The sequence below is a fragment of the Trichomycterus rosablanca genome, chromosome 27 (genome assembly GCF_030014385.1).
Source record: "Trichomycterus rosablanca isolate fTriRos1 chromosome 27, fTriRos1.hap1, whole genome shotgun sequence".
NCBI classification, from domain to species: domain Eukaryota; kingdom Metazoa; phylum Chordata; class Actinopteri; order Siluriformes; family Trichomycteridae; genus Trichomycterus; species Trichomycterus rosablanca.
This window is the reverse complement of record NC_086014.1, coordinates 1594727-1608978: the sequence shown is the minus strand read 5'-3', so window position 1 is coordinate 1608978 and position 14252 is coordinate 1594727. Positions and strand designations below refer to the sequence as shown.

Here is a 14252-nt window from a genome sequence, read left to right as displayed (position 1 = left end):
CAGTAAAATGCTCCTACTGAGGCGCCTTAATTCTGAGTGATGATCTGACTGAATAACGAGGGCGCGTCCGATGTCCGACGTCCAACAAACGTGGCAGATATTACGAATGTGGAGCAACCAACGGAGTTCTTTTCTAAAGTAATAAATAATAAATACTCCTGGATGTTTAATCTGTATAAAGGTGTAATTATACGAGTTTTTAAACACCTCACTGTCACTGCTGGACTGAGAATCATCCACCAACCAAAAACATCCAGCCAACAGCGCCCCGTGGGCAGCGTCCTGTGACCACTGATGAAGGTCTAGAAGATGAGCGACTCAAACAGCAGCAATAGATGAGCGATCGTCTCTGACTTTACATCTACAAGGTGGACCGACTAGGTAGGAGTGTCTAATAGAGTGGACAGTGAGTGGACACGGTGTTTAAAAACTCCAGCACAACACACACTAACACACCAGCACCATGTCAGTGTCACTGCAGTGCTGAGAATCATCCACCACCTAAATAATACCTGCTCTGTGCTGGTCCTGTGGGGGGTCCTGACCATTGAAGAAAAGTTTGTGGAGAAACAGATGGACTACAGTCAGTAATTGTAGAACTACAAAGTGCTTCTATATGATAAAATGGACAGTGAGTGTAAAAAACAAGGAGGTGGTTTTAATGTTATGGCTAATCGGTGTATTTTGTCACTTTATGTTATTCTGCTCTACAGACCTCTTGTTAATGATTTATACCGTATTATGACGACAATCTGGAACCTTTCACTGTTATCACAGTTTAAAAAGTGTAAAATGGAATTATTTACCATGCTAGTTTTGTTCTTAATTCTCTTTCTGACAGATGGCGTACAGGAACCGGTTATTCGGTACCGCAGCTCTACGAGGCAACGCCGATGTCGCAGTTACGTGAACATGAGGCTGTTTACCTTCCTCGAGCTTGAAAATATAACGCCGTTTTGATAAATAGGCACGAAGCCCTCAGACATCTGCGCGTTTCCAGCGAAGTCAGTCGGTTTATTTACACACTACGGGGTTTTCCTGAAAGTGACGGAGGCAGAAGAGGCAGAGGTACATTTATTATAAAAACAAATGAGCTTTATGAATAATGCTGACGAAACAAGCACTGCTGGTGCAATCCGACAATTTTAGTTACCATTAATAACTGCAATCACTTAAACTACAGTACAGTCATTATGTAAGTACAACCCCAAATCAGAAAAAGTTGGGACAGTATGCAAAACACAGAGTTCTCTACATCTACTTTGACTTTTATTTGATGCACTTTGTAGTTCTACAATTACTGACTGTAGTCCATTTGTTTCTCTGCATGCTTTGTTAGCCCCCTTTCATGCTGTTCTTCAATGGTCAGGACCCCCCACAGGACCCCCACAGAGCAGGTATTATTTAGGTGGTGGATCATTCTCAGCACTGCAGCTCACTGTCACTGCTAGACTGAGAATAGTCCACCAACCAAAAATATCCAGCCAACAGCGCCCCGTGGGCAGCGTCCTGTGACCACTGATGAAGGTCTAGAAGATGAGCGACTCAAACAGCAGCGATAGATGAGCGATCGTCTCTGACTTCACATCTACGAGGTGGACCGACTAGGTAGGAGCGTCTAATAGAGTGGACGGTGAGTGGACACGGTGTTTAAAAACTCCAGCACAACACACACTAACACACCAGCACCATGTCAGTGTCAGTGCAGTGCAGTGCTGAGAATGATCCACCACCTCAAGATGGACTACAGTCAGTAATTGTGCTCCTATATGGTAAGTGGAGCTGATAAAATGGACAGTGAGTGTAGAAACGAGGAGGTGGTTTTAATGTTATGGCTGATCGGTGTATGTATGTAAACACTAATGGAACTAATTCAGCAATTTGAGAACACAAGGTCAGCTAAGAGTAAATCATGACTGAAGCGAAATTGGGAAAATAAAAATCCACTTTTATTTAATCCCCACTTTCCCTCGTCATCTATTTTGACATAAAGCCATGTGACCACTTAGCGTGCACTAAGCGAGCAAATTAATTCCAAATAGCCTCGCTCGACTTGGCACAACGATTAATTTAAAGCTTGTTCCGCCACAGGTAGCCACTGCATGTAGTTCAGATTCACCTCATTAACTTTGTGCTTAGTAAATAAATAAATGCATATTGTGAAATTAATATCGGCGAAAGATGCAATCGTGTTATATACAGGGCCAGAGGGGCCAGGTTTTACCCTCATTTTACCCTCTACAGTGCATATCATCATTAAAAAGCTTCGGGAATTAAGGGGCCCGAAAGTGGCGACTTGGCAGCGACGGGGCTTGAACAAGTAACCTTCTGATTACATATAGATCATATGATCCCTATTTGGTGATAACAGGTGTACTCAGTGACATACAGCATTGACCAAGCTACAGTATGAGATCAAAAGTATGTGGACACCTGACACCTCAAAACGATGGCATTCATACCACGGGAGCCCGTTTCTATCGGCTATAACAGTCTCTACTCTTCTGGAAATCCATCCTAAAGGTGGATGCTTTGTCATGCTGGAACAGGGCAGGACCTTTTGGTAACAGGTGTAAACAGTGATATACAGCGCTGGGCAAGCTACAGTATGAGATCAAAAGTAAGTGGACACCTGACAGTTCGTTGGACGTACAATCTCAAAACGATGGCATTCATACCATGGGAGCCCGTTTCTATCGGCTATAACAGTCTCTACTCTTCTGGAAATCCATCCTAAAGGTGGAACAGGACAGGGCTCAAGCCCTACACTTTCAGCCCATTAGAATGAGCAGATAGGTTCAGTTCCCACACCGTTCCTGCACTGATTGTTTTGGAAATCTGTCTGTAGAAGAAGTCACCGGTTGCCATCGTCTGAATCCCCGCCGACACGAGCGCATTTATTTTTTTTTACCTGCCAGTAATGGCGTGCGCATAATCAGAAATGTTATTAGACGTACAGCGGCGCTCGCCTGTTAGTCCTGTTCCCGGCGCTCGTAATAACCCTCAATATGCAAATGAACTCTGGGTAATCTATTAACGTCAATTCGATTTTATTTCAGCGCTCCAATTTAGCGGATCCTGACACGTCGGGCCGCGCGCGCGCGTTTATTTTGCCAGGAGAGAGCGAGCGGCGGGCGAGGAAGCCATGTGCCATCTGTCTGTGCGCCATAATGACTCGGTAATGAAGCCGCCACCGGCGCGGCCTCCCTCAGGCCCTGAGTTTCGCACAACAAAGGCAAAACAACTTTCCTCGCTTTATTCTTTCGTGTCGCAATTATTGTCGCTCACACCTTTTCTTCGGGAGGGAGGCGGGACGAACGACTCGCTCTTAATTACCCCGAGTGTGCGCGCGTTTCTGATTTCAGAAGAATTAAAATAATTTAAAAAACCCTTATTGAAGCCAGACGGCTTTATAATTTCAGCATATGTTCCGAAGGCCTGATGGGGGAATTCGCTCGCTTGTCCGAGCGTCGGTGTCAAAGACCCCATTAGCGAGGAAACAGCCCAGCTAAATCCGACGAGATTTGTCCAATCCGTGCAAATCACTCCTAATTCCCATTGTGCACGCGCCGGTGTCGGTGAGTAACCGACTTGGACTTAATTGAGGTGAAATTGAAATGTGAGATAATCTCATGAATATACAAACAGAGTTCGGACGGTGTTTTCTTTATATCCGAGCTGAATTTAAGCGGGCCGGGGATTTGTTAGAGCTCGTACAGCTCCTGTGATAATTAATTCGGAGGATTTGTTTAGAGAAGGAGATTTATGAGCTTCACTTTATTACATGATTTCAGAAAAGCTCCTTAAAAAAGTGTCGCCTGCCAAATTTCTACGTAATGCAATAAGGTTTGCTTTTATTATTATTATTAGTATTATTTATATCACCCATGAATATCAAACACAATGTTAAAGCTGGGCAATCAAGTGTTCAAGCATGGTAACCACCACTGATGCCCACTGCTACACAGAGACACAAACAAAACAAACAGAATAGTGGGGTATGTGTTAAAGCGTTCGGTACGGATTCACCACTGGTCAGTAAAAAGATGTGGTTGCCGGGTCACAGATGATTTATTTACATTTAGTTTACATTCACATATATGTTATTTAGTGGACGCTTTTTATCAAGTGCCTTGCACTTAAGGGCCTTGTTCAGGGCCCCAACAGTGGCAGCTTGGCTGTGGTAGGGCTTGAACAAGAAACGTTCTGATTACATATAAATCATATGATTCTGTTTATAACAGTGATTATACAGCCTTGTGCAAGCTACAGTATGTGATCAAAAGAATGTGGACACCTGACAGGGAATTAACATGGAGCCCCTTTCTACCAGCTACAACAGTCTTTACTCTTCTGGAAAGGGTGGTTGCTGGGTTCTTATTGTCAAAGAGGGCATCCGCCAACGTGGGTGTTGTGCATGTGGTGGACGGCGGTACCAAACTGCTTCAGAACTCAGCTATCCTGTTCAGTGAGCTTGTATAACTTAATCGCTGAGCTGTTGTTGCTCCTAGAAGTACTTCACTCCAAACAACAAGTTAATCGTTGTTCGTATAGGCGCCCAGCCTGCCGGCAGCAGAGCTGAGATTTGAAGCTCTAGTGCTGTGGTAGCGTGTTTTACTGCTGTGCCACCTGAGCGCCCAGTTCAGTGAGCCTGTGTGGATTCTTGGCTGAGCTGTTGTTACTCCTAGAAGTTCCTACTGTACTATACCCCGGCACACTCCCTGAACAACGAGCCAGTCGTTGTTCGTGTAGGCGCCCAGCCAGCCGGTAGCAGAGCTGAGATTCGAGATATCAGCTCGGGTGAGCGCCCAGTTCAGTGAGCTTGTGTGGCTTCATGGCTGAGCTGTTGTTGCTCCTAGAAGTGCCTACTTTACTCCGCCACCCTCCCTGAACAACAAGCCAAGCATTGTTTGTGTAGGCGCCCAGCCTGCCGGTAGCAGAGCTGAGATTCGAACCGACGAGTTTGAGATATCAGCTCTGGTGAGCGCCCAGTTCAGTGAGCTTGTGTGGCTTCGTGGCTGAGCTGTTGTTGCTCCTAGAGGTTCCTACTTTACTTTACTCTGGCACCCTCCCTGAACAAAGAGCCAATCTTTGTTCATGTTGGCGCCCAGCCTGCCGGTAGCAGAGCTGAGATTCGAACTCTAGTGACGTGCTCTTGCGTGGCTTCATGGCTGAGCTGTTATTGCTCCTAGAAGTTCCTACTTTACTATAGCAGCACTTAAAGTTAAGCAGGACAGTCACTGATAGTCACAGATCTCTTCAGTACGAGCCACGGTGAACGTATGAACCTGTTAGCAGCATCTGTGTCAGAAATACTCAAACACGCCCGTTAAAACGGAGACGGCGGCCAATTTCCGGCTTTGTTTTGGCGGATCGGCGCTGAAAAAGAAACGTCACTGTAAAGCACGGACGCCTCGACCATAAATCCCGGCACGCGTGGTGATAACCTTCATTTGTTTTTTTTGTTAAAGCCACAAAGAGGCGTGAGAGATTTGATAATAAAGCGAGATTATCCTGAAATACTTTATTGTTCGGTACCGCCGGCCGAGCCGAGGTCATCTGATCGGTACGGGCGCGGGAAACAAATGGAGGACGTAATGTTCCTTTCTCCTGGCTTTTTTCATTAAGCGGCGTGTTATCAACGCTGAACACACGCGGCACAATTCCCACCGGGTTCAATCAATATCTACAGCGTTAATGTACGTCCACATAGAGCCGAACCAGAATAAAGAACACGGGCACGAACTGTAAGTACCCGGGTACACCAATCCTTTTAATGGTCCTGACAACTGCTGATATACACCGATCAGCCATAACATTAAAACCACCTCACTGTCCATGTTATCAGCTCCACTTACCATATAAAAGCACTTTGTAGTTCTACAATTACTGACTGTAGTCCATCTGTTTCTCTAAATGCTGTTCTTCAATGGTCAGGACCCCCACAGGACCACCACAGAGCAGGTATTATTTAGGTGGTGGATCATTCTCAGCAGTGCAGTGACACTGACATGGTGGTGGTGTGTTAGTGTGTGTTGTGCTGGTATGAGTGGATCAGACACGTGTCTCAAAGCTGATTCTTGGTGGTGGGGGGTGGGGGTGGGGGGTGCTGGAGCCTATCACAGCTTTTCAATGGGCGCAAGGCAACACAGTAACACCCTAGGCGGGGCGCCAGTCCATCTCAGGGCACACACACAGACCCAGGCAACAGTGCTACCCACCGAGCCACTCGGAACACATTAATGAATCCATGCAGTGACCGGATGATGAAGATGAGAACGGCGCTGGGCATCAGGAGCCGCAGGGCTGCAGGGTTTTCAAACAAAGCGTGTAAGAGCTTCATTTGATTCCACTTGTTTGATCAGACGGTCTTGGTCTTCACGCTACCGACTGATGGAGTCAGATGAAGCTCCGGTCTGGTACGGAAAACCTGCAGGGCTTCACACGTTTAGGGCTTCACGATCCCTTCGAAGAGGTTTTAAGCACGACCTTTTTAAAAAAAGTCGTTTTGTAGTGCAAAAAAAAGGAGTCTGTCAAGTAGGACCTAAAATGAACCTTTTGTGTTTCTTATTTTTAGGTTTAAGTTAATGTAGCTTAGCTTGGTGCAGCATTAAAGTACTTTAGCAGGTCTGACTCATCACAGACAGAAAGCCAGACGTGCAGCGTTCGAGCCAGATTAATACGAGACCGGCTCGCTGTTTGTCTGTACGCTCATGTTTTTATTTTTTCCCTCTTCCCAGAGAGCTTTTGACTCGTCCCGCGCCCGTCTCCCGGCGCATTAATACTTTACAAGACCAAAACAAGTCAGGTCTGAGCTGGCACGAGAACACAGGCTAATGTTTAATTAATCAGCGGTGACAAAAGAAAATAGGGGATCGCGAAAAAGACCCGTTTTTTTTTTCGTCCCCTGTAGGAGAGCGACGGCGTGTCACCCCGGAGCTCGTTATCTCCCGAACGTCACTGTCAGAGCCCGATAACGCCACGGGCGAGTTCAATCGAGTGCATCGCTCGCAGAGAGAGAAAAGACAGTCTTTGGCTCTTGGCGTTCACTTTCTCTTTTACTCTGGCTTACTCTCGCTCGCTCTCGCTCTCTCACTATCTATGCCAGTCGGGTGTCAGACGCATGATGGATTACAGTAAGAGTGAGGCGGTAAATGCCGTGTCCAAACAGCCGAAGAAAGCAAACTCATTCTGCTGCACGCGGCTCGATCCGAGAGCTGATGGTGAACGGTGATTAAAGAAATGAGTACAGTAATGAAATAATTACGTACAGTAATTAAGTAATAGCGCGTGGCAATCAACTGTAGTGTCGCGTCGCCTGCGTACGGCTAAAAATATCTCCACTGATGAGCTTCGACTGGTTATTATTTACGTTTATTTGTAGTATCGGTACTCAGCAGACTGTTTACTGCAATGACCCCTAACGGCAGGATTAAGTGACCGTATACACACTACGGTTACATGGAAACGTTTGGATATCTAGACACTTACATTGACAATAAAGCTCAGTGTGTTTATTTATTCATTTATTAGGATTTATTAGGAATGTCATGTTTTACACACTTGAAACAGGTAGTTACTCGTGTCCTCATGGACAATTCTGTATCTCCAATTCACCTCAATTGCACGTCTTTGGACTGTGGGAGGAAACCCACACAGACACGGGGAGAACATGCACACAGACTCCACACAGAAAGGACCCGGAGCGGTCCACCTGGGGATCGAACCCAGGACCTTCTTGCTGTGAGGCGAGTTGAAATGCCTTCATTTGTCGTATATACACACATACGTGTCAGTGTGCAGGAGCAGTCATTGCACGGCGCCCCTGGAGCAGAGAGGGTTAACAGAGGGGCCTTGCTCAAGGACCCGAAAGTGGCTGCCCACTAGGATACTAGGCTACCACTGTCCCCTTGTCCAGTCCTTCTGGACCAACATCAGCGCCTGACCTCCCAAGAGTATGTTTGACTAAAAGGGCGCACGTGCCCTGTAAAGTGAATGCCCGTCGTTTTGGATCAGGACGCCCAACAGTTTTCATGATCAGGTGTCCGCATACTTTGTGGCCATATAACATGTTTCACAAACTGGCTAGGGGAGAAACAAGGCTTGTAGGAGGAGAGCAACAATCTTCAGTCTGTTTACACCAGTCCTGCTCATGCCCGCTGTTTGCCAACCCGTTTCCTCCCGCAGCCCTTCCCGCCACGTCAGGACACCCACGGTAACTCAGGGCTCTATTTCACCGACACGGAGCCGTCTCAGAACCGAGCTAAACCTGTTTAATGGTTCATGCCGGTGGTGATGAAATATTAAATGCGCTGAGATGTTGGCCCGTGAGCCGGAACATTATTTTTTCATATTGACCCTTTAGCACTTGTTGAGGCATCGCTGCCAGGAATTGTTGTTAGCGACTGGAGTTGCTGGCAGCATCCATTAGCAACCTTCAAACCTTCTTAAGATGCAAGCGAGGCCAAAAGTGAATCTAAAAATGATTTTATAAGTAGTCTTGTGCTGCGTGTGTGTGTGTGTTTAATGGTTAACCAGAGGAAAACTTGCGTGGCCTTACTGTGTGACATTTATGTTTTATTTTTATTTATTTTATTATTGTTTTTGTGAACCTGAAGAAAACAGACGGTGCTGCACACGGAACGTTGTGATGCCATCATGCCCCTTAAAACACCGATTTCTATGTTCTGGGTAGCTTTTAAACACGGGTTGTACTGAAACAGTAGTATTACTATTATTACCATAATTAATAGCTTTATTCTGGTCAGGGACGTGGTGGATGAGGCAATGCCTGGAAACGCTGAGCGACAATCTATCACAGGATAGGGCAACACACTTCTAATCCGAGCAGCTCCACCTTCTGCAGACGGTGAGAGGACACAGAAACCTGATTGTTGTTTATGAAATAAAAGCCTCACAAGCGTGACACTCAGTTCTGGTATTTTCGCCCGATTGCATCACGCTTCCTCTCCACCAATGCCGATCCCCGCTCTGATTGAGGAGAACGAAGCTAACCCACGCCCCCACCGACATGTCGGCAGCAGCATCAGTATGCATCTTATCACCTTCACTTTGACGAGTGCAGTGCAGCTCAGCGTTGTGTACGGAGAGACACACCCTGAGAGTGCTCTTTTCTCGTCTCTGTGCAGGCGCCATCAATCACCAGTCATGAGAGAGAGTCCCCATCCGGCTTAGTCCCGCCCAAATCTGAACAACAGGCCAATCGTTGTTCATGTGGCCGCTCAGCCTTGGCCGGCAGGCAGAGCCGAGATTCGATACGATGTAGTCGAGATCCCAGCTCTGGTTCCAGCGTGTGTTTTTACCGCTGCGCCACCTGAGCGGCCTAGTTCTGGTATTTTTAAGACTGGTACTTTATCACCTTGGCATCTTCTCTTTTTCGATGAGCACCAATCCAAAATATTAATAAACACATCTTAAGTAAAAGAGCTGATTTGTAGTTGTGTTTTTTTTTTTTTGCACTATACTGTGCAGACAGCATTAAAAAAGCAGACGCACTCACCTACTGGCGACATTTCGGGCACCGAGCCCTGGTACGGCCCCTCGATGAACTGCGGAGGATTGTCGTTGATGTCCTGTACTTTGATGATGAATTCCGACGGCGGCTCCAGGGGCTCGTTGGTGTCCCGGTTGATCACCTGAGCCGTCAGGGTGTACTCGGCTTTCTCCTCTCGGTCCAGCCTCTTCATGGCGTGGATGTCGCCCGTCTTGTCGTTGATGGCGAAGATGGTTCCGGCGCCCTCTCCGGCCAGCACGTACCTGATGTTCTTACTCCCCACGTCCAGATCCGTATGGAGCTGAAAGACAGGAATGAGAATAAACACGACCCAATGAATAACAGCAGCAATAAAATGCTACACTTACCATATAGAAGCACTTTGTAGTTCTACAATTACTGACTGTAGTCCATCTGTTTATCTGCATGCTTTGCTACCCCCTTTCATGCTGTTCTTTAATGGTCAGGACCCCCACAGGACCACCACAGAGCAGGTATTATTTAGGTGATGGATCATTCTCAGCACTGCAGTGACACTGACATGGTGGTGGTATGTTAGTGTGTGTTGTGCTGGAGGTTTTAAACACCGTGTCCACTCACTGTCCACTCTATTAGACACTCCTACCTAGTCGGTCCACCTCGTAGATGTAAAGTCAGAGACGATCGCTCATCTATTGCTGCTGTTTGAGTCGGTCATCTTCTAGACCTTCATCAGTGGGCACAGGACGCTGCTCACGGGGTGCTGTTGGCTGGATATTTCTGGTTGGTGGACTATTCTCAGTCCAGCAGTGACAGTGAGGTGTTTAAAAACTCCAGCAGCGCTGCTGTGTCTGATCCACTCATACCAGCACAACACACACTAACACACCACCACCATGTCAGTGTCACTGCAGTGCTGAGAATCATCCACCACCTAAATAATACCTGCTCTGTGGTGGTCCTGACCATTGAAGAACAGCATGAAAGGGGGTAACAAAGCATGCAGAGGAACAGATGGACTACAGTCAGTAATTGTAGAACTACAAAGTGCTTCTATATGGTAAGTGGAGCTGATAACATGGACAGTGAGTGTAGAAACAAGGAGGTGGTTTTAATGTTATGGCTGATCCAATCAGACCTGCTGTCTTTGGCTCACTGCAGACTGAACACTGTCCACTCGGCAGAAACGCCCTCGTCCATCAACCGGAGGCATTAGTGCCGGGATTCAAGTGGACCATGGTGGAGCATTTCCAAAAAGCCAGTGCTTTATCGTGACAGCTGAATTGGTCGAACGGCCAGACAAAAGCACTAAAGGCCAAACAAGGTGCTGCTGCGCTTCCAGGCGATGTTTAGATTGTGTATCACGGCCGTCCATCATTCACTCTTTAATCCGGCCCTGATGGAGACTGCAGGTGATAGTGCTTTCTCTCTCTCTCTCCTCTGTGTTTTTATCCCCTTTACCACCTTTAAATCAGCCACGGGGGGTCACGCTGGCACATAAAATCCCTCGGAAAATGAGAATGGTGTGTTTTAGAGACCGTTCTCAAACACAGAAAAGGGTTCTTTTATCTGACGGACATAAAAAATACATTTAAAATATAGTAGTGCTGGTTTATTCATTTATTTTTTATATACACTGACTTGTATCAGGCATAACATTATGATCACCTTCCTAATATTGTATTGGTCCGTCTTTGCTGACCCATAAGCAACAAACTGTGCTGAACTGTGTATTCTGACACCTTTCTATCAGAACCAGCATGAACTTCTGAGCAATCTGAGCTACAGTAGCCAGGTGTATCAATGAGCCTTGGCCGCCCATGACCCTGTCGCCGGTTTACTACTGTTCCTTCCCGGGAACACCCCACAAGAGCTGCAGTTTTGGAGATGCTCTGACCCAGTCGTCTAGCCATCACAATCTGGCCCTCGAATCCTCACGCTCGCCCATGGTCATAATGTTAAGCCTGGTCGGTGTATTCAGGGACGTTAAGCTTCACCCTCGATTGCCGACCTAGAAAAGCCTGGTCCTGGCGGGACTGCAGCACCCGGGGACGCAATAACAAAGGCGAACGCTCGCGCCCGCCGAAAAGCGAGACATCAAGAATCCAGTGCGGCGGCTTCATAAGCGCATTTTCATGCATATGTTGTCTCCGAGGTGCCGTTCTCAGACACTGACAAAGCACATTCGCTTAAATCGTCACACCTTGCACTTTTGTTCTCCTAATTGTGCCATCATTCCACATGAAAGATCGATCTCATTAACACGCCGACTTCGACAACAATCTCGCGCTATGAAAACCTTCAAATGAGGCAAAATTAATGACGAGCGCTCTCTCGTCGCTGCATGTTTCGAGCCTTTTTCTCCTCTTTTCTTTTTCTTCCCGCCGAGGCGTCGTTGTATTTTATTTTATTTTTATTTTTAAAGACAAATAAGCTCCAGAGTTCTAGAATCAGGCTGAAAGGCAAATGAGTGATAAATAATCATGCTGGAAATAATCAAAGCCTATTCGAAGGCTTGTAATATCACGTGTTCTGTTTTTCCGAGGCCTTGTTAGCGACGTCGTTAGCATCGCGGGTTCCTTTTAATCTCGATGTACGATCGCTCAGCTTAAAGCGCTGCTCCTGTGGGGAAGAGCTACACCGCTCCGTCTCCATCCTTCCAGGTTGCTAGGGCGATGACCATTACTTTATGGACCTTACGTTGTGCATGTAGAGCTATCAAGCTGTTAAACTGACCGAAATGAAAGCTGCTCTCCAGAGAGTGATGGTGGAACAGTGATCGCCACTCCGGTCGATGCTTAGCAACATACGTGGAACTTAGAAGTCCGTTCCAGGCCGTCAAAGTCGGCATTACTACGCAAGTGAGCGGCTATCGTTCTCCTGGCATGCGTTAATCTAAATTTATCCATCAGACTGCATTGTACTTAATGATTCAGCTTTTCAGAGGACACACGCCACCGCTCAAGAGTTTAACCCAGTAGTTTGTCGAGGGCTCGTTCCTGTTCCAACATAGAATAGAATAGAATGGAATATATACCAATAGAGGGTATAGCTGTACCCCTGTGAATCCATTGAGACATGGTTTCTGGTACTAGGAACCAGGTACAGTGGCCTGCACAGAACCTTGACCTCAGTGCCTCTTAACACCTTTGGGATGAATCGGAATGTTGATTGCCAGCCAGACCTTACAAATATGTCGGTACAGTATAGAAGTGCTGATATCTGGGTTCGAATCTCAGCAATGCTTTCGGCCGGCATGATGTCTTGAGAAGCGGGGTTGACCAAGCCCTGTGATGCATTATATATCGTAGCCTAGTGGTTAAGGCGCTGGACTAGTAATCAGAAGGTCGCTGGTTCAAGCTCCACCTGCTGTTGGGCCCTTAACCCTCAATTGCTCAGGCTGTACACTGTAAGTCGCTTTTAGGCGTCTGCTGAATGCCGAAAATGTAAATGTTTATGCATTTTCGCTCCCTCTGACGTGTGCGGAGTCCACCGTTCTCTTCGCTTCATGTACGGAGAGCCACGCCCTGATCTCTGCGCCCCTCCACTTTCTGTACAGGCACCCTGGGCAACCAAGGTCCTTAAACAGTACTGATAATCCCAGCTCTTAGTCTGGTCTTACCCACCCTGCAGACTGGAGTTCTATTGTGCCTCCTAGAGGGCGCCCAGCCGACCGGGAGCAGAGCTGAGGTTCGAACCTGGGAGCTCAGAATCTCTGCGCTGGTGTGATTGTACTGTATTGTAGATTTCTGACCCACATAAAAATCTACATATAATATAAATGAATCTTCAAAATCACCAAATGAACCATTAAAGTCACGTACTGATCAGCATTAAGGCTTGAACCTTGACCGAGAGGTGACCAACACCTACTCTGTCACCTCTGGAAATGGAACAAGCGAAATAAATGAAAATAAAGAAAACAGAATAAGTACAGGTTCCATACGACTTCCGCATAAATCAAGCCTTAGCTGAAAATGCTTTATTTGCCACCGGGGAGCGTGTCTCACCATAAGAGGCAGCATTTAAGCAGCTCACGTCTGTTCATTAGTGCCGGTGAGAAGTCGAGGAGACCTAAATCTGCCTGCGCGCCGGTGAAAAGCAGTTTAGCGAGTGTGTCATTGTGCAAGCTTGTGCGAATACGGCGCTGGGTTTTATCGTCCTTCCTGCCGCAGCGCTCCAGGAGATTTTACTGTCGGCTCAGGAGAAAATATGACAGCCGTCGCCCGTGGAACGGCATTACGCCGGCGCGAGGAGCAATCAGCCACCCCTTAACGAGCGACTCTCTAGCCTAACACGCGGTGTTAAGCCCTACACGCCGAATTAGCGATTCCGCCGGTTCGCGGTGGCTTGTTTGCCGTACCCGCTTCGGTAGCGATGTTGGGGCAGGCCTCATCAGCGGGTGATTCGCTCATCACGCTTCGTACGGATCCGTCTGAGGTGCTATTAGTCTCGGATTGAGACCGTGTCAGAAAAACGATGGATATTAATGAAAATGCTGTTTTTTTTCTCTCCCAGAGCTCAGAAAACTGTGCACACCTTACTCCCAAGCATGCAAATTTGTCACGGGTACATGCAGTATATGTGGCATTTTATCACAAGATCTCAGCGTATTTATATTTATCACCTTCACTTTTTAAGCATCACTTGAAAATCCTCTATGATTTTATACTGTAATTTGCTTTTAACAACCATCTGGGGAAACGGTCCGCTGTGTAGAAATCAATGAAACTGACGTGTTCTCAGTACACATCTATTG

The 14252-nt window shown here is 46.9% G+C and overlaps 1 protein-coding gene across 1 annotated transcript in view; it reads right to left on the bottom strand.

The window, feature by feature from the left end:
* Nucleotides 1–14252, bottom strand: part of cdh8 (cadherin 8) — a 131260-nt gene that overhangs the window by 58212 nt on the left and 58796 nt on the right. The window contains exon 3 of the mRNA XM_062989397.1: nt 9521–9815. Within this exon, the coding sequence (XP_062845467.1) occupies nt 9521–9815 (295 nt within the window). The remainder of the gene's footprint in view (nt 1–9520; nt 9816–14252) is intronic.